This window comes from Colossoma macropomum, unplaced genomic scaffold (assembly GCF_904425465.1).
Source record: "Colossoma macropomum unplaced genomic scaffold, Colossoma_macropomum, whole genome shotgun sequence".
NCBI lineage: Eukaryota > Metazoa > Chordata > Actinopteri > Characiformes > Serrasalmidae > Colossoma > Colossoma macropomum.
Genome location: NW_023494793.1, coordinates 32,936,558 through 32,964,557, shown reverse-complemented (window position 1 = coordinate 32,964,557; position 28,000 = coordinate 32,936,558). Strand labels below are relative to the sequence as shown.

The 28,000-nt window shown below is 40.2% G+C and overlaps 1 protein-coding gene across 2 annotated transcripts; it reads right to left on the bottom strand.

Annotated features, from left to right (window-relative positions):
* Position 1: 1 nt before the first annotated feature.
* Positions 2-27,933, bottom strand: col2a1a (collagen, type II, alpha 1a). Of its 2 annotated transcripts, XM_036579246.1 has the most exons (54): positions 27,573-27,933; positions 23,816-24,025; positions 21,932-21,948; positions 21,706-21,738; positions 21,442-21,474; positions 21,119-21,172; positions 20,821-20,928; positions 20,591-20,668; positions 19,652-19,696; positions 19,197-19,250; positions 18,930-18,983; positions 18,774-18,827; positions 18,586-18,639; positions 18,361-18,414; positions 17,757-17,801; positions 17,529-17,582; positions 17,053-17,097; positions 16,699-16,752; positions 16,469-16,567; positions 15,737-15,781; positions 15,192-15,290; positions 15,034-15,087; positions 14,629-14,736; positions 14,465-14,518; positions 14,266-14,364; positions 13,554-13,607; positions 12,880-12,978; positions 12,720-12,773; positions 12,574-12,627; positions 11,901-11,954; positions 11,689-11,742; positions 11,532-11,576; positions 11,310-11,408; positions 10,080-10,187; positions 9,484-9,537; positions 9,318-9,371; positions 9,153-9,206; positions 8,991-9,044; positions 8,352-8,459; positions 8,149-8,202; positions 7,890-7,943; positions 7,432-7,593; positions 7,182-7,289; positions 6,609-6,716; positions 6,265-6,318; positions 5,965-6,072; positions 4,483-4,536; positions 4,227-4,334; positions 3,932-3,985; positions 3,700-3,807; positions 3,122-3,410; positions 2,512-2,699; positions 1,238-1,480; positions 2-899 (listed from the first exon to the last, which is right to left on the bottom strand). In XM_036579246.1, exons 1-54 carry the CDS (start codon positions 27,664-27,666, stop codon positions 753-755), a joined length of 4,482 nt encoding a protein of 1,493 aa, XP_036435139.1. In that variant the 5' UTR covers positions 27,667-27,933; the 3' UTR covers positions 2-752. The 2 variants fall into 2 exon arrangements, with proteins under 2 accessions (XP_036435139.1, XP_036435140.1); XM_036579247.1 differs by lacking the exon at positions 23,816-24,025.
* Between the last annotated feature and the right edge of the window lie 67 nt (positions 27,934-28,000).

The following is a 28,000-nucleotide window of genomic DNA, read 5'->3' as shown; positions in this document are numbered from 1 at the left end:
ACAAAACAAAAAAAAATTGAAAACTGCACTTCCCAAAAAAAGTGTTGGTGTGCATAGACACGCACTCGCTCACACACAAACACATAATTGTGAAAATATATAGATCTGGCTGTTTCAGAACAGACTTTTACAACAACTGAACCAAGATTTTTCTTTATTATACACAGTAAATGTTAACTCCCGCCCTCCCCAGTTTTAACATTTCACAATACCTAGCAGAATGTGATGTTTCTTTTACTGAGTCACAGTCAGGAAGCAGAGGGAGGGGCAGAGTGGGACTGGGTGTGGTTCGAGATGATCTTAGTGGGAGGGGCTTTTGTGGTATTCAACCAAAATTGCACCCAGCTCTAAAGCACCACCCACCCTTGCCATATGTGATGACATCTAGCCATGTTTCTGTGCTTTCCATCTCTTACTCGTTTAGTCTCTGCTTGTTTTCTTCCTCCTCGGCTCCCGTCAGGAGGAAGGACTTCACTGAGGCTTTGAGGGGGAAACATGGCTGGATTTCAGAGGGAGAGACTCATGGGCCAGTGCTGCTTAGTGCTGGTCTCCAGGGCACTAAACGTGGACAACACAACTTTTGTGTTTTAGAGAAAAAAAAGCATTCACCAATTTTTCAATTTTTCAATTTCCTTTCCTTTTCCTTCCATATTTCTTTATTTGGAGAGTGTATTGCTTCTTCATGGAGCTATTGCTTATCATTTTATATCTTTCCATGTCTTATATCGTGTTCCACTTTTGTTTTGTTTTTTTTACAAGAAGCAGACTGGTCCAATGTCCGCTCCAAACTCCTGGTTAGCTCCACCGATGTCCATGGGAGCAATGTCCACGATGGGCAGTCTAGATGTCTTCTGAGTTTTGTATTCAATCACAGTCTTACCCCACTGACCTGTGTGCTTCTGTAAAGTAGAGAAGTAGAATCCATGTCAGTGAATATAATGTCTTAAAAATTTAAACCTCTAACATTATTTATAAATGTAGGTCAAATTTTATCATCATCGCACTCTTAGAAATAAAGGTTCCTAAAGGGTTCTTTGCTTGGAGACAAGTGTCTAGAAAAAGTCTTTAATTGGTATAGTCCCTTTGCATTATGTGGAAGTTTTTTTAAATTTTAAAAAGGTTTTTCGCACTGACACATTTCGCATTGACACATCTCACATATCAAAATGGGTCTTTAAAGAAACAAACATGTTTTTTGATGTGTTTGCCTGCTTGTCTATTACTGTGTGAATCTTACCGTGCAGCCATCCTCCAGCACGGCGTATGTGAATCGGCTGTTGCCCTCCGCTCTGATTTCCACATCGTTGGAACCCTGCAGCAGGAGAGCCTTCTTCAGGTTGCCGGTTGCCTGGTCCATGTAGGCCACGCTGTTCTTGCAGTGGTAGGTGATGCTCTGAGAAGCTTCACTGGACAGCAGTCTGAGGAAGTTCAGCTGAATGTTGGCTGTGCTTGGCATCTGGCCATTCTCAGCATAGCTGAACTGCAGGAGAAATGTATGAAGATGACATTTGTTACAACAGAAGAGAAAATGTATCATTAACAGAAAGAACTGTGTGACTAAAGACAACCCCTCTTTTATCTAACATTGCCTGCCTCAGACCATGACACACATTCAGAACCTCAGAGAGTGACAGCAGGAAAATTTGATTGGGTTCCAAGCAGTGAGAAAATTACATGGGAGCCCAGTCAAGCAGGGGTTTATAACATAGCTGCAAATCACTATTTGCTATTCATGCTTACACAGAAAGAGCAAGGCATTTTTATTTAGAAAAAGCCTACTTGTCTTCACAGTTTCTATTTCTAGAAAGGATTATGCTTCTTTCTGTGCGATGTAGGTGTTAGGGAAAATATGTGGGTGATGAACACTATGAGTTTCTTTGGTTCCTTTCAGTGAGCATGTTAAATGCATGTTGTGGCTTTCACAAACACAAAGATATACACAAACACTGTTGTGTTTTGCTGAGGTGAGGTGAATTACTTGGGAGAAATTCAGATAAGAAAGGAAGATGAGATCATGGTCAGAGAATGAGTTATTATTTTGGTTATAGCTCAGCACAATAAAGTTCTCCCTCTCTGTTTTAGTACAACACAAGTATAACATTCTTGATTTACATGTAAAGGGCCCATTTTTCTTGTATGTTTTTTCCACTTATGACATTTTTGTAATTTTATATATAAAACAGTCATAATTTGTTTTATATGACCATTTTCCAGTCTCCCCAGTACATAGATTGTATGAACTGAGGGATTGAATAGCATGGTTTAGAATTTTAACAGTGGTCACATACCCCATCAAACTCATTCCATTTAAGAAAAAGTGGGGAAATCTTGTTTTTTCACGATATGGGTCCTTTAATGATCACAAAGTGACTGCTATTCACTTTTGATTTTTCTGTACAATGCCCTCCACTGTGAATCCTCTGTTTTAGTACAACTCTGACATGACCTTTTTGAGATACACTTTAGCAAACTAATGTATGAATGTTTCAGTGGAGTAAATGTATTACTCACGTGGAAGCCACCGCCCATGCTCTCTCCGAACCACACATGCTTGGATGTCTTGCTCTTGCTGCTCCACCAGTTCTTGCGTGGGATAGTGGGGTTGCTGGGGCGGACGCAGGTCTCTCCTGTCTCCATGTTGCAGAACACCTTGATGGCATCAGCAGTGCTGCCAAGGTTAGGATCCACCCAGTACTCACCTATGGACAGTGGTCACATTATGGTAAACATGCCAATGCACCAGTCAATTATGATAATTATAATCATAATGTGTACAGTGTTCTCATGCTCATGGTGTAGTCTATAAGCACTTGTCTAGTCACTTTTCTTTTCTTAATGACATAATGCTACCTTTATATCTGATATTTTGTTTTCATTTTTGAGTACATTTATCGATTAAACTCCTCAGTTTAGCACTCTCATAAATACGTACCTTACAGTTTCATAGTAGTTACTGAGTAATTTTTATAGTTGTTATAATATGCAATAATAAGGCTTCAGATTAATAACTGAATAATAAGCCCAGAGTTCACAGGGTTCCCTTTTACTATCTCTGTCTCTGTACCCACATTTCACTCTCCCTTTCTCTTCTATTCCTACTTGATTGCTCTCTTTTTCTTACCGCTCTTCCACTCAGGATGGCAGAGTTTGAGATCGCGGCAGGTGCGGGCAGGGTTCTTGCGAGAGCCATCAGGGCTGCGGATGTCCTCGATCTGGCTGTTGATGGACTTGAGCGTGGCATCCACCTCCACATCGTGCTGTCTCAGAGAAGCAGAGGCCTCGTCGGCACGCATGTAACGCAGGGGATCAGGAGCCTTCTCAGTCTGAGACAGTCCGGCGAAGGCAGACATGTCAATGCCAGGGCCTGGAGGACCAGGAGGACCAGGGGGTCCGGGGTTACCAGGAGGACCCTGAAGAGAGAGGCAACAAAGGAGAGAGACAGAAAAAAATCAGACATGTTCTTTTCCCATCAGGTGGACCCAATCTTCCACTAAAGTTTTTGAAGATGTTAATGACCGGAACTCAAGTCTAAATCTATGCTCATGATTATTCAGAGGCAGCATTGTGGATCTGCAAGTGGTAAAATATTCCTTCTGATACATTTTATGATTACTTTAACCAACATGAGGCACTTTGTGTGACAAGTGCTAGAGCATGTAATTGAATAAGTTGAATAAGCATCCATATATTTAAACTCACAGCTGGGCCAGACTCTCCAGAACGTCCACGAGGTCCAGGGGGTCCAATAGGTCCAGGCTGACCATTTGCTCCATCCTTTCCAGCAGGACCAACTGGTCCAGGGGGTCCCTACAAGAAAGAGATCGGTTAAGCAGGACTCATGCACAACTTCCTAGGTCTTATAGCAATAGTTTTCCAGTGACATTTTACACAACCTGTATTAGCAGATCTTACAAAAATCTAAGATTCTCACCTTAGCTCCGCTAGGTCCAGCAGGTCCAGCAGTACCCTGGTCACCAGGAGAACCCTGTAACACAAGAGCAAAATCAAACCCATTGCTTTATTAATCCTTTTACATCCCAGGCTTATTACAAACAAAGGATTTTATTCAGTAACGACAGGGACTTCAAGGCAAACTGGTTGAGCTATTGCTGAGTTATAGAAGTCTGTAATAAAACCTGTTAAGGGGTTAAACCATATCACAGATTTGTTTTTCCTGTTTTGAGAGGAAACACTTATAGACAAAGGAGTTTGAAGCAAAAACTCACAGGAGGTCCAGGAAGACCCTGAAGACCGGTGAATCCTCTATGTCCCTTCTGTCCTCTCTCTCCAGCCTCACCAGTCTCTCCCTTGTCTCCACGTGGTCCTTGAGGGCCCTGTAATAGAGAGAATATCAAGATGCTCAATACATGCTGGAAGCACTACCCTCTATTTATCCAACGACTAATACATATTCTTCAAAATCTTGTATAATGTATAATCAGTAACATGTACAAAACTGTGCTCTTTCAAACAAGTACTTACAGCCATGCCTCTAGCTCCAGCAGGTCCAGGAGGTCCAGCAGGTCCTTGTGGTCCCTAAAGAAAAGAGAATGGTATTGCTTTAGTAACACCAACGATTATCATGAACAAAATGATTAATGCAAAAGGCACAGGCAACCTCAAAAACCGTGTAAATGCTACTGATTTCCTTGTGGTATGGTAGTCTTGATGATTGTTTGATGTGGATTACCTTGGTAATATTCATGGTAATGAATGAGAATGTCACTGTAAAAGAAGACTGGCATGGCTAATTCTAATGTTGTGTGCTAAAAGCTTGTTGGAGTGCAGGACACTTTTGTGGATTAAAAGTCTTAAGATTAATAACTGAACAATACACCTAGAGTATAATGGCTGAAAAGGGTCTTGATAAGACATTCTAGAATCTATAAACATTTTTTGTCTCTTAGAGGTCACAGAAATCTGTAACACCATCACAACCACTAGATTTATAACAGGGATTCCTAAATACACCTTTTTCATGCCTCAGTTGTGAGACTGAACTTATTCCATTATGAGCCAAAGCAATGTATATTCCTATAATAAAAACTGAACAGACTCTTAAAATGTTTTATTATTTTATGTTGGTTTGCATTGGACGCACTGCCTTTGAAAACTCCAGGCTTGTCCTGTTTGTGTTCTAGAAAATCAAAAAACATTGCTTTGTGGTTTCAAGATTCGAATAGATTTCTTTAATCCAACATAGTTGCTAGCAATACTTAATGTTAAAAAAATAATAATGTTATGAGTATTAATTTTGTACCCTTTCTAATTTTGCACATTGCCATTCTAATAGGATAACACTGTGCAGAACATTGATCCATCTGCTAAATATTTCACAGGTAATAATGTCATAATTAGTAGATGCAAACGGGCAGTTGATGCTATATGTTTGTCTGATTGGTGGATGATTGTTTGACATGGGTTATACTGGGAGTTTCCACAGGCATTGGTGAGAATATTACTATAAATGAGGGCTAGCATGACCAATTGTAATGTTGTGAACATAAACCAAAGACTAGTGAAGCTTTTTGAAAAATAGGACACTTTTGTTTGTAATCATATTTGTATGGTGATTTTGATAAGCTATCATGGCTGATGATTGAAACCAGTAGTTCTCAAATTGGGAGCCACAGAGGGCACACTAAGTGCAGTGACACTATCTACAAAGGGTGCCTTAGGCTAAAAACGTTTGAGAACTGCATTTATGATGGTATGGTCACTAATAATAATGCTGGGTCTGTTCATGTTGGAATGCGTTTTTTTGTTGTTGTTTTTCAAATAGGTTTGATAACTGTGCTGGTGTTATTGATAGATTTGCTGATGCTCAAGTTGGTGATTTGGTGGTGCTACAAAATATTGCAATTATTTAAACGATAATGAAGATATTAACAATTGTGTTGTGATGTACAATGGTGCAATCCCTAAACCCAATGAATTTCTCATCTCTGGGTGCAGAGTACTCACATTCTCTCCTCTGTCTCCCTGTTTGCCTACAGGACCAACAGGACCAGGAGAACCAGGGGCACCGGGAGCACCAGGAGCACCAATGGGACCAGTGTTACCACGTTCACCCTGCAGAAGACACATTCATTAACAGAAGCAGTCACTTTATTAGTACTTATGTTAGCTTGCTAATAATAATGAGTTTTAGGTAGCATTACAACATAGTATATCACACTATACTGTATGTGCTACATTTCACTGGTTCAGCTCAAAAAGTGCTTTGTGAAATAGACAGGACAATGTATTTGTTTCTGTCTTCACCTTAACGCCAGGAGCACCATCTCTGCCAGGAGGACCATCAGCTCCAGGAGTTCCCTAAAGGCAAAGAAAAAAAGAGAGTGATTTGTCTTTAAGCTTGGTTATTTTATCAAGGTCTTTGTTCTACCTTACTGTTCTGAAATCAAAACATCCAAGTCAAATGACTTAAAATGTGGTTTCAACAGTATCAGCCCAATTCTGGTCTATTCTAGCCCATCCAATTACATCAATGGCTTCTCAGGTCTCTGAATCACTCTCAGGTCAGTTTGGGCAGTGTGAATAACATCATTCTGATTCTTTTTTCTTTAACTCAAGCTTCATGTAATTAGCTTAGGGGAGTTCTTTACCTCTCGTCCAGTTTCTCCGGCAGGTCCAGTCAGTCCAGGGGGTCCAACAGGGCCAGGTGGGCCACGGTCACCAGCACCTCCAGGGGCTCCCTGTTTGCCAGGCTCACCCTGTGACACAAAGCAGAACAGAGTCATTAAGCAAGAAATAAATTAATCAGTGCTTAGAGTAAGGATTGTGATTGTGATATTTGAAACTCTTAACAATTTTTAGCATTTTCATGAGGCCCAACAGAACTTGCACTCAGATACTGCACCACTGTGTTCACTCCTATTGTTCACAATGAAGTGCTCATCAAATGCTCACTGAAAATGTACCTAATAGTAACTGCAATAGAACCATAAATGACAATGAAAATTAAAATCAGCGTTTGGATGTATATTGATCAAAGTAAAATCTGCCCAGGCCAAACTAATTAAAATTCTCAGTACCTCTAATACCAATGATACCCTGTCTAAAAAATCAATCATATATTCATACATTATTCTTCCCAAATATGTATTTCTATCTAAAGCTCTATATCATTCTCTATCTCTATGTGTTTTGTGGAGTGATTTGGTGCTTTTTATACTCACAGAAGGTCCAGGAAGACCAGGGAAACCTCTCTCACCACGCTGTCCAGGCAGACCAACAATACCACGCTGACCAGCAAGACCTGCAGGACCAGCAGGACCATCAGCACCCTAAATATGAAAGAAGAGGAAAAGCATGACAAACGTTATTAGGCTTTGTGGTGGGCAGTATGTAGAGATGAGTGATTCACAAACAAATGTGACAGTGGAGGTGCACTGGAATGGACAACTAAGAAACGAGTTTGAGCCTTACAGGGGGACCATCCTCTCCAGGCTCTCCTTTCTCTCCAGGGGCTCCAGGGGGTCCACGCAGTCCAGCATCTCCTGGTCTTCCTGCTGGGCCAGCATCACCACGAACTCCCTTAGGACCATCTTTACCAGCAGGACCGGCTGGGCCAGCAGGGCCAGGGTTACCCTGAGATGGGGAAAGAGGAGAGAGATGGCGAGAGAGAAGAAAATATAAAGGAAAAAAGGGTACAGAGGGGGAAGAGAAAGGAGAAATATGAGATTAGATCTTATGAATTAGTACTATGACCTGTACTGTATACATTATGTATTTGTACGTAAATGCATATTTATTTCCTTTTTGACTAAATAAAGAAATACTGGAAGATCATACTCATATACATATTTATTTTTGCAGATGCACACAATATAATCTCTATAGAGTGGAAACAGTGAGACGTTCATGTGAAGTTGTAAAGGGCTTACATTGGGACCAGGTGGTCCAACTCTTCCAGCAGCACCTGGGAAACCAGTAGCACCCTAGAACAGAAAATATAACAACAATAACATTAAGTCTAATTCTAAAACATGAACACGGTAATTGTACTGCCCATAAACTCAGTAATTAACCAACAGAGCATTAGCATTGCCTAAAAAGGTTACTCAGCAAAGCTTAAACAGAAATCGCAGTAAACAACCACAGCTACATGATTCAGATAATTAAGATAATATAACAAAGACTCACTGGGGCTCCCTGTGCTCCACGAGCTCCTTTAGGACCAGAGACACCAGTTGGGCCCTGAAACCAAGCAAACAAACATTAATATGTCACAGTATTGATGTTCAAACTGATGTTCAAAATCACACAAGGAAAGTACAGGGCAGAGCATTACTTGTTTCCACAGCATGCTTTGATACCTAACTTATGTTTTGTAAAATGTTACTCACAACTGGGCCAGGTGCTCCAGATGGTCCTTGAGGTCCTGGGGCTCCAGCATCTCCTTTCTGGCCTGACTCTCCCTGCTCTCCCTTAATTCCAGGCTGGCCATCAGCACCCTGTGGAGAAACAAAACAAGGGGCTACATGTGGTGCATTTTTAACAGTGTTTACATACTACATAAAACTCCTTTATTTCCAAAAAGTGAGGAAAATTGATTTTGATTTTTTTTTTCAAAATTCTAGTATTCTGAAAAAAATGACAATGTTCATTTAAGTAAAGCAGTTCAATCTCAGATCAGTTTTAGTACCTGTACTACAAAAAGGCTTCAATAACAGACACAACCTCACCCATTTCCATTTCTGTTTAGCTCAAAATCTAGTGTTTTCACACATAACTTTCCCACATCCCTCTATTACTCTGACAAGATGTTCACTAAATGTTTGATTATGTTTGAGGTGTAATTATTGCTGATTTTTTTCACGCTTATTAGGAAAAATACATATTCTAGTGATGCTAGAATTAATCATCACTCATGACTGATGACCGTAATGTTCATTAATGCTTTTGATGATTTCTGTCAGTTACGTAATATTGTGCTTTTAATTATATTAGTTTATAATTATAATAATAGATGCAGCTCTACTCACAGGGGGTCCAGCAAAACCAGCAGGGCCAGGAGGTCCAACCTCACCACGGTCACCCTTGAGAGAGAAGAAGAAACAAAGTTCAAGATGAGAAGAGCTGAAAGAAATTAGATCAGATACCGTGGTAACACAATCTCGAGCAGAATAAAACATAATCATACTTACAGGAGCACCACGGGCACCAGCAGGTCCAGTTGGTCCAATAGCACCAGTTTCACCCTGAGAAAGAGAAAGAGTGGGTGGAGATTAGAAATGAATCCACTAGAATCCCACTGCTCTCGTTTAATAAAAATGTAAAAACATAGCATAAGAGATTGATCAAAGGGTCACCTTAGCTCCGTTGGGGCCAGAAGGACCAGGTGGGCCAATAGGACCAGTCAAACCCTACAGAGAAACACAAGCAGCGCATGTTCAGAAAGATAAGGCAAATACCTTTTTTAAACAATGAAATAATTTACCTAAAAAACATAGATATATAGAACAGTTTAAAACTCACTCTTGAGCCATCTTTTCCAGGAGCTCCCTCAGGTCCTTTCTCTCCACTGTCACCCTGAAAAGGAGAGGCCAATCAGCTCGTTCAATTGACCAATCAATAAGTAAATGAAACAAATCCATCAGAACCAAAAGGTGGTTCAAGCTCTGTTACTCAAAATAGTTTGCATGAGAGTACAGATTCAGAAAATTTATAATTTGATTCGATATGATACAGTGGTTTCTCGACTCACTGTTTTTCCAAACAGGAAAACTTACATGCCTTACATTGGTACATGTTTTCATTTCAGTTTGTTAGAGCTTTCAATATCATAGACATCATGAAAGTACAATACTTGAAACAAAAGCTGTACTTTATAGTGTCCTGATCTAACCCTCTAGCCACAAGCTAATATGTTAGCCCCAAGCTAACACACTAGCCATAGGCTAACACACTTGTCACAAAACAATACAGTACAATACAACACAGTGTAATACAATTTGATAAAATGCAACATATTGCATTATTACATCACTGTAAATGCACGAGATGCGAACAAATCCAAGGTTGCATTTTAGAGCATTCAGAGAAAGATTGTTGGGTGTGAATGTTTTGCTTACTCTGTCACCCTTAGGTCCAGGGATGCCAGAAACTCCTCTCTCACCAGGCATACCCTGCAGACCAGGAGGACCCTGGGCACCGGAAGCACCAGCTGGGCCTATCGCACCCTACAAGGCAAGATAAAAACAACATGAAAACAGCTTTAATAATCGCTGTGAACTATATGAATATGTAAGGGGCAATACTATGACATGGTCACACATTAACTTAAAATTTTTCTAATGATTGACCAGGCCTTCCATTGTTTCTCAAATTGTTCATGATTTTCGGTGGTTTTGTTTTAATTAACATTTAACATCATTCGCTGTTGTATTTACTATGCAAGAGCAGATGAGGAGGGACAGTTGCTGTAGGCCCTGGTCTTTGAGGGCCTCTGCCCTGTCCATTTTACTGTTTTTCCTGCTCTAACACACCTGACTGAACCAATCAGCTAATTATGTGGGTGTGGTGGTGCAGGTAAAACACCAAAATGGGCAGTGCAGGGTATTTTAAGATCAGGCTTAAAAACCAACACTGTAGGAGACATCAGTTTAAGATAAATGGTATGCAAGAGTTCCCAAACAAAAAATATGATGCCAACAAATAGTGAAGACATCTAAGTAAAGTGTCTTAAAGGGCTTCTATCTTACATTTTCATTATATTTTATTTTTTACTCCAAAGGTCCACTGGGACTGTTCTTGGTTTATGTGCCAAAACAGTCCCTGGCCATGTCACATCACCAATTTCAAACCTCACTTTAAACCTAAGAATCAAACAGGCGGTTTCTGTTACTGTGTTTTTAAGACTCAAATATACAAATGATATGATTGTTACCTTTTACTGAGCTTCATTTAAAAACCAGCTCAAACTGAAACACTTCTTATAACTTCAGTATGAATGGGCAGAGCTAAATTACTGTAGGCTGAATATATGTAAATGCCTTGGTTTTCATGACAGCACAAAAACAATTCATTCAACACTGGCTGCACATGCAGGTTAGTTTTCAAATATGGACCGCTTAGTTTTCAAATATGGACTGAGGAGTGAACATTATGTTTTAAAACTTCACCAGTGTTCACTCTTTAAACTCTTTTTTTCCATAAAATGGGCCCTCTAAATAAGACAATGGCAAGATGGAGGCAAGAAATTTGAAGTGGCTAACAGTACACATAGGATGTGATATTTATTATAGTGAACATAAAACGATGCATAAGTTATAGCTTTAGTAAAGTTATGTCAAAGATCTCACCTTGGGCCCATCAGTTCCTGGAGTACCTGGAAGTCCTCTTGGTCCCTGAAGACCCTGAGGTCCAGCACTTCCTCTCTCACCAGGGAAACCACGCTCACCCTAAGAGAGACACAGACTTACACAGTCATCTTCCTGCAGTATAATCCAGTACAAGAGATTCTACTGCATTCAGTCTGTGTGATACAGTCATCTTGACGGTAAATCATGGTAAAAGGAACTCACTCTTGGTCCTACAGCACCAGGGGCACCACCCTCTCCGGGAACACCCTGCAGAAGTAAGGAGGGAGAAAGTGGCCAGGATACTCAGTTATTATTACCATTACTGTCAAAAAAATATGTTCATCATACTAAAGTCATCAGTAAATGGGGTAATTCTTACCTGGTCACCTGGTTTGCCACTTTCTCCTGGTGGTCCAGCAGGTCCTGGCAGACCCTGCAGAGAATCAAGGCAAAGTTAGATTTGAGCAGTTTCAACAAAACTAGACGTAATGACTATAATCACGTATCAGCATAAGCATGCCCACCCTCTACACACCCTCTAAAGTTGTATGTGACTGTTGTATGTATTAATGTGTTGGTTTCTCATTGTACCTGGAAGCCAGAAGGACCAGGCTGTCCCTGTTCGCCTCTCTCTCCAGCAGGTCCCTGAAACGGCACAAAGCAATGGTTATTATTTGGTCTAATATTCTTGGTAGCAGTTTATCATTTCTTATCCTTATCACTTCCAAACTATTTAAAAAGTCATACATGTACAGACTTCAGCACACTGCCTCATCAGACACACCTGATTCAGCTCTTCAGCTAATTAGCAAGGTTTCCATGAACTGAATTCAGAGTGTTAGATGAGGGTAAATGCTAATCTCTGCAGCACTTTGGCCTAGCACGTCCCCAGTTTGACATGCCTGCCTCATAACTTTAGTGTGAATGGGAAGAGCTAAACTGCTGTCAACTAAATAGGCAGATTTATGGAAATGCACTGCTTTCTGTGACATCACAGAAAAAAAATAATTCAAAACAGGCTGTATTTGCAGTTTAATTTCCATATATAGACTGAATAGACTGGAGAGTGACTATTCAAACTTTAAAAGTGCTAATACACTTGGTTTTCCACAATGTGGGTCCTTTAAGGACTGATTTTCTAATGTGATTTATTATTATTACTTCTTTAATCTGTGAGCACTGTGATGGCACTGTGTAATGATTCGTTTTTCTCTGTATGTCTTGTTTTAATCAAATATAAATGATAAAGTAAAGCAGTACTTACAGCAGGGCCAGGAGGACCAGCAGGTCCAGTCTCACCATCTTTACCAGACAAACCCTGAAGAAAAACATGGTAAATTTAGGTCTCCTTTTGGTTGTTCATGTCAATTGAATACCACAAGTAACAGAGCTTGAATAAGGATTGCTTACTCTAAGACCAGGGCTGCCAACAAGTCCTTTCTCTCCTGGTTTGCCAGGCTCACCCTACATGAGAAAGACAAATGCAGTGAGACACAAACACTTTAAGCTGACCTCATGAAATATCTGAGGAAATTTGTAGTGTGATTTTAGTGATCTTTAGTGATCCTACATTGGCTCCCTTAGGACCAGGGAATCCCATCACACCAGGTTGTCCACGAGCTCCCTGAGGACCAGGGGGACCAGGACGGCCATCCTCACCAGGGGCACCCTGTCAGGGGGGAAAGAGATTTGTGTTATTTCTATCTCTTTGTGCCCAATAGCTGTGAATGTAATGTGATTATTTACAATAAACTTTGTCATAAGGGGTGTAAAAAGTGCATCAAAGTTATTCTGTGTATCTGATAGTGGCAATTCAACTGCATTGATTTTGGAACGCTATTATCATTACGATTACAATATTTACTCATTTTTTGGCCAAAATCAAATTCTTTGGCTATTTTCAAATGTAAAAATGCTACAAGTATTTTTTTTTCACTCTCTGTATTCCACTACTAATTGAATAGTCCTTCCAGTCACAATTTTAGTAATAATTCTGAATCATACCGAAACAATCTAATCGAGATTTAGTGACACACTCAATCGTTTCTCTAAACAATGAAAGCTGAATTTAATTGTTGTCAGAGATTTACACCCCTAATAAAAAACTTTTACAGACATCTGAGTCATGCATAGTTGAGTTGTTTATTTTTCAAATTATGCCTTCTACCTGTGTCTTTCTTTTAAGCATTTCACCTTTTACAAAAATACTGAATGTAAATATGCTGTGGATGCTGGGACACTCACAGATGGGCCAACTTTTCCTTGGGGTCCAGCATCTCCAGGACGACCAGTAAGACCCTATGAAGGAAAAGAAGAGAAAGAAAAAAAGAAAATTATCAGCAAGCAATTTACATGTGTAATTAATTAGTTTATATGTATATACTAAGAGTATACAAAAGCATGTCTTTTCTTGTGAGTTTATATAAAAAGTGCTTAACAGTGCTAAAAGGTGGCATGTCTTATAAAGAGCTGTCATGAATTTATTCAAATGTTCTAAGACATCTGCTGCAAGGGTGAAATGTATTCTTGTCATCTGAATGACCAAAATCACTGAGCAACTGAATTACTGAATACTGAAGAAGATACAGTCTATATAAACGAATTTTAAGGCAATATGACAATGACTTGTCGGGAAACAATCAATGTGTTTGAAATGGTCCACTAATCACTGTTTCCTACATTGGAAAATCAGAAGCACATTCTAGAGCACTATTATTGAGAACACAATTCAAGATTCAAGTAAACGATTTTGTACACAGTGCATTTTGGCAAGGTAAACTACTGACTGTGGTGCACTGAGGGATTTTACAAGCGTGCACTGGATTAAGCTGGATTAAGCGTGCATTTGGACTTAAATAATGCACTAGACAGTGAACAGGGCAGGGTTCTGGATAAAGCTAAAGATTTAAGTGTCTGTGGCAAAGAAAATTTCTCCAAATAAAGTTTAGTTACTCACTCTGGCTCCAGGAAGACCAGGCTCGCCTGGACGGCCAGGATCTCCAGTACCACCTTTAGGTCCAGTCAACCCAGGAACACCACGATCACCAGGTGCACCCTATTAAAACCACAGAGAGTTGTTCAGCATTCACACTAACTGGTAGATACTGGTAGCAAAATATCAGATATAACTTAAGTGTTCATTAGCTTTCACTCACTTTAGCACCAGCAAGACCATCCTGACCAGGGAATCCACGGTTACCTGGAGCTCCCTAGCAACAAGAAAAAGGGACACCATGCATAATTAGTTATCTGGATATAAAGAGATCATACTGTAATCTAGTTGCACTGATGCTAAATTGTGTAAGTCTGTCAGACTCACTCTCTCTCCAGGAGGTCCAAGAGGGCCAGCGGCACCAGGTTCTCCTCTTGGTCCTCTCTTACCCTCCTCTCCAGATGGGCCTGGAGCTCCCTGGGGTCCTGCTACACCCTGTGTAGAGTAAGCAAAGATGCATGGGTACATATTCTGGAATCTACAAACAACTATTAACCTTGGTTGAAGATTATATTATAGCCAAATGTAGCTGCCACACTCATAAAACTAGATTCAAAGAAGACAGATTCCAAAAAACATATTCCACTGAAACTGACACTAATGATGGCATTGAAAAAAGGATGATGTTGTCAACAATGCTGATGGTGACTAATTAATGATAATAATGACTATAATGATGGTGGAGGTGGTTGTAATGATGAAATGGTGTGGTTAATGATGATTGTCACTTACACGCTCTCCTTTGGGTCCAGCTTCGCCCTTAAATCCTGGGATACCAGGGTCTCCCTGTTAAAAGGCACAGTCTTTTTAATGCCTGAATGAGAATGATCTAGACACATGGCAAAATAAAAGAAACAGATAACATCTTGGTTAATGTGATGAATACTTACACTTTGTCCCTTGGGCCCAAGAGGTCCAGTAGCTCCCTGAGGTCCAGGTGGGCCACGGGGTCCTGGGAAACCTGGGGCACCAGCAATACCAGGAGCACCCTGCAGAGGAACACACCAAAAGTAAGTATGTTTTGCAAGTCCCATATGAACAGTCAGCAGTATTCTATTTCTCACATAACTTCGTGGTTGATGGTTAGTTAATAAGAAACATTCATTATATCACAAATGCTGAAGTGATTTTAAGAGGTGAAGCACCTCAACGACCTGGCTTGCAACTCATTCACTAACACACTCACATACTTCTCGCTCACTCCCTCACTCACTCACTTACTCACTCACTCACTCACTCACTCACTCACTCATGTTTAGCAGACTGAAAATTCTCCACAAGGGGCGCCATTAGCACTCAAATAGCTCTTGATAAAAACTTTGCCTAAGTTTGTTCTTGTTACAGTGCTTGTTTATGTACATACATGCTTATATTCAGTTAACTGTTCAGACAGTAACTTGAAATAAAATGGAAAGACATGGAAAAATATACTCACAGCAGATCCTTTGGCTCCTGGAATACCATCAGTACCAGGGTTACCCTACAAAAAATAAAAACAGATCATAGTTAATTTTGATAACAGAGTAAGTAGTGTCTGTAGTCACTGAACGTTTATGAGTGCAAAACCTTTTAAGACAAGTTGATATGATTGAGTAAATGTGTATACAGTTTCCCTGTTAACAGGTCATACATAAATGTACAGTATCTATGAAGTTTCTGTTGCACTGTCCAGCAATAAAAGTAATAAGAGTAACAGTATGTGAAGCAAGTTTGTTGTTTTTGGCACGATGAACTTTGCTGTATAGAAATTCAGGTTTAGGATGTATAATTCCTGTATGTTTGTTCAGTTCAGCCTGCAAGAAGTTCAAATGTTTGAATTTCTATAGTAGCTTTCAGCAGCTACATTGCCAAAGCATGAGGCTAGAATTATGTTGCTATGTTTTGATGAATAGGATTGTGTTGAAAATTTTGTACATTCAGTCTCTTGTCTTGCACACTGTCTAAGCAGACAAATGCAAGCAAAAAAAGTAAATCGCTATAAAAAATGTCTTTTCACTATGACATTTAGTTCTAACAGCATTTCAAGACAGCCTAGATCGGTCCTGTACATGATCTTGTATAGCTTGTAAAAGACTTTATAAGAACTTGGCATTAGTTTGATCTCATTTTTGTTGCATGAAGTAGGCTTAACACTGGTTTAAATATACATTTCGGCAAATTTACTTACAGCGGCACCAGCAGGTCCAGGTGATCCAGGTGTACCAGCCTCTCCACGGGGTCCTTGTGCTCCCTCAGGTCCGCGAGCTCCAGTGGGACCGGCCTCTCCCTGTAAAATGAAGATTATCAGTTGGAGACTTTTTCTGAACTAACCCAATAAGTACTCTTGTATGCATAGAATAAAAAGCTTATAACAGGTGGCTGAATACACATTCAGGCAACTGACAAGTATGAACTCACCTTGGAACCAGGGGATCCTGGGAAACCTGGGGCACCAGCAGGACCAACAGGACCCTACACATAATATACACAATATACATACAGAATCACTATACAAAATATACCAAAAATATATAATGCACCATCACTAAGGAAACCTTATTAACCAATTCATTCACAAAACGCTGCTCAGGCTAACGCTTTTTACAGTGATGTGTGCAAAATTACTGGTTGCCAACACTAAAGCACCCAAAACCAAAAAAATAATAATTATTACATTACTAAAAGTAAACTGTACTTTAGACTGTAGAGCAGTCAGTTGATAAAGCATACATGATGAATGGTCTATAATGATATTTTGAAGGTAGTACTTACAGGAGGACCAGCAGGGCCAGGAAGACCATCATTACCACGGGCACCCTGCAGGGAGGAAAGACAAGAATAAGCCAAATACAATAATTATGTTTTTAAATCATAATTCTATTTAATAATATATAAACAGAGCCAAGTTTCAGTAATGGAACCACCATAACTCATGCACAGTGTACTTTCCTACAGCACCTGTTGCAGCATCAAGCATTATTTATATGCTCTCTCTGTACAGTAAGTTACATGAAGGCATTCATGCCTGCACACATAACATTCAGGCAGCTAAGTAAAATAGAGCTGTTTTTTTGCTATGACGTTGGGTTTAGACTAAGCTTTAAGCTTTTGAATTGCCCAGAGTCATGTACATTTTACTGGGACATCTTACATAGAATTCTTCACCATATCAGCATCAGTGTCATTATCAGTATGATAATAATCTCAGTCATTTCTCATCATCAAGAGTGAGGTGGCTGATCACTTACAGCAGCTCCAGAGGGTCCAGGACGTCCTCTCTCACCAGGCAGACCACGAGGGCCCTGAAAGACAAAATCAAAAGAAAAGAAACAAACATTAGACATACAGAAGACTATGTGATGACCATTCAATACTGGGTCACCAAGGATACTGTATGGTAAAGTAAATGATGATGTTATGAGGCATAGGTGAAGTCATGACTGGTAATCTCAGTATTTCAGGTCACTGTAACTCACCATTGGTCCAGGAGCGCCATTCTCACCAGGAGCACCAGCCTCACCCTGTAAGAATAAAGGGAAGAAAGATAAATGTGTGAGAGAGTAATTCTTCATACAAAAAACAGTAACACATTAAAATATATCACAATAAAGTTTGTTTATATGTTTAAAAAGCTGATGACATATAACAATTTATTCATTTTCATAAGGTTCTATAGGTGCATTATTGTGGCAAAAGGGAACAAATGTACCTATATTTCCACTGATATATGTTGTATGTATAAATAGGAAAACACATATAGAATGACTGCATTTGTCTGCGTCATGTGAAGCTTGACATATTTTCAAAAACCTATCATGAATGTATAGGCGCCAGCTCCCCCCGCGACCCAGAAGGATAAGTGGCTTAGAAGATTTGTGTGTGTGTGTGTGTGTATTTTGAATGTTGTGTCTGTGAGAATGTGTGAGAGAATGAGAGAATATTAGCTTCATTCTCATGAGACCATCTATAGAAAGGTGGCATCAGTCAGTCTAAACATCTGATGCAGATGTGCGAATGGCACTGTATTGTCCTAATAGAACATGCTTTTAAGGGTGAATCTGAGGGATGTTGTATTTATACCTTTGCTCCAGCAGCTCCAGTCTCTCCTTTGGTGCCATCAATACCTGGGTGTCCCTACAAACACAAATATGTGTCAGTACTGCTCTGTCTTTACACAGATATACACAATGAGAGCTAGTCCTAGACTGCAGAAGCCACAAAGTCTAGAAAAGCGCAGACATAAAATTATGGATATTTATGAAATATTACTCCTGCAATCAGACAGTTTCTTATTTTTCAACTCACTCTGTGTCCCTTGATGCCAGGAAGTCCAGGAGTTCCAGGGAATCCACGAGCTCCCTACCAAACAAGCATACAAAATACAAGACTTTTAAAAAGAGCATACTTAAAACTGACATATTATGGATGCCCTATAACAGAATGGAGACTCTATAACTTAGTATTTAATGCTTCTACTACAAAATGAGGTTCACCTGAGGCCCTGGTGGTCCACGGTCACCAGGCTTTCCGGATTTGCCAGCCTCACCCTAAAGAAGAGGATATGTTAGCAACACGTATAGATCATGTGAAAGCATCAAGAGCATTTGTGTAAATTATGTCCAGATTTGGATTTTGAGTAGGCTACTCACATCACTTCCAGGTTTTCCAGATGGTCCAGGAGGGCCACGGGGTCCAATGGGTCCCTGGTGAAACAGACAGTAATGTGAATATGAATAGCTAAAAACAAATAAAGTGTTATTTCAAGGTGTTGGATGCACTAAAGATGGGCCAGCAAAAGCTCCAGTTTCTGTAAGAAAGGCATGTGGAGGTGTATGTAGGTTTTGTGTTCATGTATTTTGGTTAAACATGTAGTGTCTTGCAGCGTCAGATGGAAAGCAGCCATTTGTGTTACTCACAGCAGTTCCGGGTTCACCAGGCTCTCCGGGGTTGCCTTGGAAACCTTGTGGGCCCTGGATTTTCAACAGATGAGAGTGTGGGGTTACGTGTGGGCATGTACGTAGGAGATACACATTTCAATCAGTGACTCAATCTGAAATTAAAGGACAGCTTTTACCCCCAAATCATCAAGCATCTTCCGTATAATTCACAAACTGACTCATCCCCCCACGCAGTCAATTTAATGGAATTTGATTGTATTGTCCAGTGTACTTCAAAGTTTAATATCTGCGTGTACTGTTTACTATTCAATGTTTCAATATTAGCTGCAGTACTTGCACAGTTTAATGCACAATGGATGTGACAATAAAGCAGACTTGATTTCTGTCCAAACATGCATCCCATGAGCAATGTTATCAAAATTATAACAAGTGTGTAAATTATAATGTGTGGGTGCATATATGTGTACACTTACAGGAGCTCCAGAGGGGCCAGGGGGGCCACGGGGACCCATGGGGCCCTACAAAAAGAGAGAAAAATAAATGAATGCATAGCTTAATAAATGAATAATGTAATTAATGCATAGTTAAACAATAAAACACAAACTCAGTGTACATTTAAGTGATTTACAAAAAATGATGTAATATAAAACAATTTAATATAATAAACTGATTATCTGGAATTCATAGTAAGTTGTTGAACAGTGTAACTGGTTGCCTTTAAGGGAGTTTGTGTAACAGGTGAATTCTGAAAATGGCAATTCTTTTGTTCACCAATAGAGGGCGCAACTGACCAACTAGCCAGCTGATATCTTTTCCTTTGTTAGAGTTGGAGCTACATATAGCATATTTTGGATTATTTAGTTCACATATTAAAAGAGAGAATGTTTTGTATTGTGATGTGCAGGAATCAGTGTAAGCTTTTTCTAGCTAAGGTATTTATCTGGGGCATCCACAGCTAAATCTACACGGAACAGATTTACAGAACAGATTTACAGAACATAGAACAACACAATTTGAAGAAACAGCTGATGAAGGCATTAAGGTGAGTGAGCACCAAAACTGGGTATAGCTGTTTATTCAGTCTCAATCCAGTTCCAGTTCTATTTAAAACACTACTCTCTGCATGTTGTTCTTTGCTGTAGTGCTGTTATTTTTCACTATGGGGGGCATATTTGTTTTTTTTCCCTCTCGAACCAGCAAATAAGAGTTACTCAAACAAACATTAGTGGTTTATTCACTACATTATTATTTACCAGAACTGTCCATAATGAAGTGTGTCTTTCTAGGCAATGGATCTAAGAACCTTTGATCTTCTACACTCACATAGCCTGACTTTAATAACGAAAGATTATCACATGTGGATCATTTTACCAGTAATGATGCTAATGTGTTTATGCTGGAGGTCATCTCACCATTGGTCCTTGCATTACACCCATCTGAACTCCTCCTGCTTTCTCATCAAAACCACCAGCCATCTGAGCTGCAAAATTCTGTAACAGAAAAAACACAGACTTAAAGAAGAGCAGACACTGCAATCTCCTACACTGACCCAAACACTAATTCACTCGCTCTTATGTTCATGTCATTAAGTAACAGACTGGGCAGGAAGAGACAAGAAGAAGAGAAGACAGACAAAACTCACTCCTCCAAGTCCAGGGGGGCTTGGGCCTGGTGGGCCGGGAGGTCCAGGGGGTCCGGGGTTGCCTGGAGTGCCGGGCTCGCCATCTCTTCCTCTGGGGCCTGGACTTCCCTGAGAAACAGAACAGATGAAAAGAAAACAAAGTGGAGAGATTAGCAAAATCCCTTTCACATGACAACATCCTGCTGAGTACTTTCAGTGCCCCCCTCCATCACACTGAGATTACAGAGAATTAGGGCTGACTCATTACTCCGGCTCTCAAGACTGGAAGGGAAACTGTCAGAAAAGCAAACTGTCTTACCTTCTCACCCTTAGCACCTCTCTCTCCGCGTGGGCCCTGCTCTCCAGGTGGTCCCTGAAACAGCAGCCAAGATCAAATGCTTTACCCCCAGTAATAAAATCTCTAAATAAAACTAGCAACTATTCCACACTGTGTCTTTAACTGTAGTTGTTTTAACTCCACAGTGAAGAACTCAGCTAGGGCCTTCCACTACATGCAAGCATCACATAGTTAAGAGAAGCCCCCTGGTGGAGATGTTTGTAACTGCACTTTAGCACTTTGGCAGAATTCACCACATTTAATAGGTTACTGAATTTGCGTTAAATTCATCAGAGGTGTCATACCATGGGGCCAGCGGGTCCTCTTGGTCCTACAACCTGCAGAAACACAAAAGAATAAGAACATGAGTGCAGGACAGTTTCAACCTAGCTAATCAGTAACTACAGCATTTTTCATTTCTGTCAGAATTTAAAAAAGTCTTGTTCTACTTTATATGGCAGAAGAATTTATTTAAATTATGTTCAAAATCGGTTACTTCAATATCAAAATCAAGTCACAATCGCCATAAATATTTGTGTAGAAGAAGAGCAGATTTAGATGGAACTCACATCTGCAATCTCGCCGGGTTCTCCTTTCTGTCCCTGTAATGAATTACAGTGAAAGATTTGAGAGAGATGTCACACAAACCCAGTGTTTTGAATGTTATAGGGTATGGAATAGAATCATTTTAGTAAAAGTTGTGATCTGCAGAATGTATTGTTCATTATATTGCGTTTAATGTTTGTATTAAATCTCTATTCCAGTTACTCAAAAGAAAATAACTTTTTCACTCACCTTTGCACCAATAGTCTCTGTAGTCAGGTAACAGAATGAGAGATGGAAAAAAAGATAATGTTAAAAAACATCAAAATTAATAAAACATTACACAGTTTATAATAATCCTGTAACAATTAAAAAGCAACACCATTAATAGTTCAACCAAGAAACACCGTAGTAACTTTGGAAACTAATGAAAAATCACCATGAAAACAACAGGAAGGTCACACTGGGTCACTAACTATGTGACAACAGAATAATCTGAAATGATTAGAGAAATCAAAAAAGACTGCCCCTCAAAATAAATTGCTAACTGCAGTAATTAGGAAACTCTGGCCTTTAACAATGTCCTTTTCACCCTGACAAAACCAATCAACAACTGCTCCTGGAAGGGACCAAGCAAAAGGGCTCGAAACTGGAAAACCGAACATCGCTGCACTAATTAGTGCACCAAGGCCGCATCATCCTCCAAACCCATTCTGCTGCAGTTAGTTTAGGAAAAGCAATGGTTCAGTTAACAGTTACTGGTACAGCAATTACAGGTAAAGCAATTAAAACATTTCTTGAGCTGCTCATTCTATTTTAGTGTCAGCAAATACAATGAGACACTGCTGAAATGATTAAGCAAAAGCATTATGTTTCACACAGTATGTGTTAATACTGTTGTGTGGATTTTGCCGATGGTGAAACATGATTTGATGAAGTATCTGCATGTAAATGTATCAGTATTCAATTTATCTTTTAAAACCTTTTCATGCACCATGTTTGATTAGGTCTATAAAATGAAAAAGTGCTTTTAAAAACATTGCTGGTTTGACTGAATATACTGAGAGGTGCATCAAAAGCTTTCTTTTGGAAGAACACTTCTCAGTTTTATGCCCTTATTGTAACAAAAGCATTATCAGATTTCAGCTAGAATGTGATTGCTTTTGAAAAGTAACAGAATCAGACTGTTAAGAGTCTATCTTTGAGTCTTTTAGTAGGAGTTATCAAACTGTGTCTGAATCTGCTTGAATTAATCACTTAGCATGTGACTCCATGAGTCAGCAAAAGTGATTCTTTAATAAGCTTTTGAGTCTGATAGATTTGACCGATTTACACTAGTGTCTGAGTTTGGTTTGTTTATAGAGGGGTTATGGAGTTTATTATTTATTAGAAGGGTCCATAAAACCTCTTGCTCAAACAGACTCAGCTGACCAATGTAAATACCAGAGTAAGGCATCTCAAACATATTGATCATTAAATGAAAGTTGTCTCAGCACTGTCCATGATCCACTGATGAACGTAGTATCCAGTCTCCAGCCATAGTATCCAGTCTCTTAATCCGCTGTCTGAATTTGAATTCAAAAGGAGCTGTAATTAAAACATTTTTGTTGTTTGCCAATATTTTTGGAGCTAAACAGGCTCTGAGGTCAAAAAAGTAATAAAAATACTTAAAAGACAGTAGCAAGCTAAAAATATAGAACTTAATGTATGTGGTATGACTGTTCATAGAGTCTAAAATTGTAAACCTACATTTCATCATGCAGTGGATTAGAAGCCCAAACAACATAATTGGCAGTTTTGACTTCATACAATGTGAGTCCAATGACAGGCCGGATTCACTTTGAGAGAGCGTTAAAATAACTCCATAATAAGGAGTACACAAAACTGAAAAAGGCTGAGAAACTTTCATTCAAGACACAAAACTTTGAAGTGTTCTTTCCCCTCCACTTTGACTCTTTGTTTTGAGTTCCAGACTCAGTCATCACAAAACCATAGCCCATCCCACCGAAGAGTATGGGGGTGGAGCTTGGTTAAATGGTAGTTGTGGAGCTCAAAACAGACAGTGTGGAGGTGATGGTGTGTGAAGCAGCTTTGCAGGTGTGTTGAGCAGAGAGAGAGGTGTGAGAGAGCGCGGACCGATGGGCTGGTCGTGATCGGCAGGGCAGATGGGGCAGCACTCTCCAGGTGGGATGATGGGATTGGCGCAATCCCTCAGCTCCTCGCAGATGACCTCATCGCACAGCACCGCCCCTGAGTCGCATACACAGACACGACACGCCTCCGGCTTCCACACAGCACGGTCCTCATAGTGAAGGCCGTCTTGGATACAGCCGCCTAACTCATCCTCTGTAGCCACCAGATGTGTAGGGGTAAGAGAAAGGTCAACACACACATGTTCATGGCATAGTCACCCTCACACACACAAGCTAACCAATCCCACATAAATGATAATTTACATGATTACAATCTAAATTGACTCGTTAAAGGTCTGTATGTGACCCCTTATTTCGACTGCTCACTCTCACAACTACATGTCTCACATATTAGTTTCATAGTAGTTACTGAACAATTCATTGGTGGATAACAAGCCTAGAGTTTAAGAGTTTAATTCTGCCAGGCTACAGATCATGGGTTTATGAGGGCCCTGGGCACATGTACCTCTGTGTTAGGGGGATTTTAATACTTTAAAATTTTTATCATAATACAAATTTGGTTATACACAAACCTATTCAATAACCTTATGTTTACATCTTCAGTGGATTGTCCCTAGTCTTTGAGCCACGTGGTCTGAGGTGCCCCAAGGCCCCTGGCAGTCAGCACCCCCCCGGGGCACTGGCCCCATTGGCCCAGTCAGTAATCCATCCCTAACTGTTACTCATTTGATTGACTATGAATATATTTTGCATGCCATCTTAGAGCTGTCACAATGAATCAACTGAATTAAATTCCTCAATGAAAAATAAAAATATTAAAATTAACCTTCTCAGTAATGATTACAAGGCAAGTTGCATGATGATAATGCATATTGTGAATTCTCCAGCGTGATGGACACTCATATGCATTGAAGCATTTTAAAAGGCTTTCCGATTTATCTTTTTCTGTATTTTGTAATATTTCAAATTCTATGGATTTGTTACTGTTCATTTATTGTTATTGTTTGACCTTTTCTAAAACTCAATAAGTCATCAAAGTAATCTGTAGATTATTCAATTACTAATAATACTGATAGTGACAGCTCTAATGCACATGCAGGTACACAAAGGGGTTTCAGAGTTGACCAAAATTATTAAGCTTAATGTCCACACTGTTTAAAAAAAGGTGCGACAAAGGGTTCTTCGAGCAATTCCATAGATGAACCATTTGAGTTCTCTGAATAACCATGCTAATAAATGAGTAACATTGTCAGTGTGAAGAACTTTTTAAGGGTATAAAGAGCTTTGACATAATGTAACCCGGTTTAAGGGCTCTTCCATGAACATTATGCGGAGGCTGCTCAAACTCATACATCTCATTTACAAAGTTGGTTCTCTAAAGAATCAACCACTGAAGGGTCCTTTAGGGAAGCAAATGTGGTTCTTTGATGGCATCACACAAAGAACCCTTTCTGGCACCTTTAATTTTAAGAGTGCATGACCAGATACACTGTTAAAGTTATGTAGTTTTTTGTGAGACTGAATGACATCAGTGCATGGGAGATGCATATCTTACACCCTACTGTAAAATGTGGGCTTCTGTGGTCTGTCTGTGAGTGAAACTAAATCCTCCATCCACTAACCTGGCCATGAATGGGCCTTTCTCACCAACACAGGGTAGCATTGACGGACTGGTGCCTTAAGCAAACACATCATACTCACAACCTCCATCTGGATCTAATGGTCTCGCCCTCCGCCAGTGCAAACACACCTCTGTGGGTCGCAGGGAGCGACCCTCAGACACAAACACACACATACACATAGCTCTGGGGCTGTTTGTGTTTCAACTGTCGGTATGAAAGAACTTCCATCTTAGATATAAAGTGAATGGCTCATCTGTAGTTGCCTAAGCCATAAAATGTAGGAGCTGAATGAGTCCATCTATAAAATTCCTAAATTGCTCTTGATTCCTGCACTAGGGGTTATATGGGTCCTCCCAAATAACTAGCATAGTAATTAACATTTTCTCCTTGTCTGATTGACTGCAGGCGAGAAGAGCTTAGTGAACATAGGAGGAGGCATCCTAATTAGCTGTGCATGTCAAACCTTATCACTGGAGGCAATAAGGAAAGAGCATGTACGGAACATGTAGTGCACATTTTATACCTCCAACTTATTCATTTATTACTCTCACCCCCAGCTGGTTCTCGTGTCCCTTTGAGCCTGCCAGTCTAATGTTTTCCCTGGTGGGTTTGGTCCCCTCTGACAACATTCCAGAGGTTTTTGCCAAATCTCCAGATCTCATGAACTATGCCCTAACACTGACCAAATAAACCCTATACCTTCTAAACCCCTTTTGAATGTTTGCTGATTGAGCACCATTTGATCCTTCCCAGGACCTGCAGCTAGTCCTAAGCTCTCTCACACATGCATACACAGGTGCACGTGCTAGCATGCCGACTAAGAAGCAAATGGGCAAATACTTCGCCTCCTTGTAGAGATCAGTGACAAATGGTGCTGCAACATCTCATTTGTTAATTTATCACACTAGGAGGTCCTACACTACAATATGACATAAGAGCACAAGATGCCTTCATTTTGTGCCTTGGTCATTACTAGTCCTAATAGCGCTAATTAGCAAATGAGAAATCACACATTTTGTTTTGTTCAGCTAAGTTAAATTAAATTGAGTTGAACAAAATTACATGTGCTGTTTTAACTACGCTAACCAGACCCTAAAGGTTCCTGTGGATTTAGTGCTCTACGTTTACTTTTGGTCAATATCAAAATTTGCAGGCTATTTTTAATCACATCTCATAGAAAACGTTCACTTACTGACTGGATTAAAGTTTTGTATAGTAAAAACACTAAACTATGAAATGTTAGCAACACTCCATTTTCACAAACTCTCACACTGCCTAGAAACTAATTCTTAAATCTAGTTCTCTGGTAAACTCACTACACTGAAAAATAAACTTAAACTTTTTTTTAAACAAATGTTCAGCTCGGCAACACCTTGACCAGACACCTGGTAAGGGTGAAGAGTTTCCTCAGGCCAGGAGAGAAACTTAGGCTGTGTCGAAACCACACACTGAAAAGTATGTCAAATAGAACCACTCTTAGTAGTGCATTCATTAGTTTAGTACGTGGTTTTGGACACAGACCCCAAACTGTTGTTAAATCGACTGCGTTTTTACTGGATCCCGCGATACTACTCTTACAAGGCTACATCTCACATTGCTCCCTACTCCCTATATAGTGCACAAAGTAGTTCATTAAAAAAACTTTTACGGCCAATTACCGCGCTATGTGTACCACAGAGAGATATTTGGCAATCAGCCGCAGACTGAATGAACATATACTGCAAGATTCGGCTGTAAGGGCCATTACTTCAAAGAACTAGGTAGTGCACTATGTAGGGTGCACCAAGCCATTTGAGGTGCAGCCAAAGAGTTTCAGTTACAAAGCGCACGGCGGGTAGCTTTAAGCTAACTCCAGAGAAGAACATCAGTCGTCTGCAAGCTATTATGTCCTGCTTTCACTAAAGAAGGCAGTAATCAACTTCTGATAACTGCGAACTGGGGTCTAATTACACAAAAGTACACAATTTCCACAATCCCAGTGGAACCTGAGTGAACCAAATGGCTTTTGATCCGGTCCAAACTCGCCCCCCACGTCGCCACGGTAACACCAGAAACTTTTTTCTTTTCTCTCTGTTAGCAGAAAAAGACTTCATTTCAATGAAAAAGCTCCAAACTTACGGTCACTCTCCCGTTGGCCTCTGACAACGGCTAGTAAAACAAACTGCGTTGCTGCCAGTAGCAGGACAGTCCGTGAATCCACAAATCTGAACATGTCTAAAAATGAGACATGCAGGTCCGCCGGGTGGAAAAGTCGCCGAGATCGGCGAAGCTGCAGTCAGTGCTCAGGAGTGGGTGAGCAGGCTAGTAGTGTGTGTTGATGGGGAGTTTCTTGGGGAGATCCCGACGGTAGCCCACCGCGTCAGCCCGAGCTCCGCGGTTTTAAGTCTGCAGTGTGCATTTATGAATCTTTAGTATAGTCCACAAAGCTGGGCCGCCCCAGACCCCCACGGGCGCTGAAACATGAGCTTCGCCATCCGCCCCAAACACACCCCATTCAAAAAAAAGGGAAAAAAATCCAGCCGCCCCTCTATCCCAGAAGAATTTCA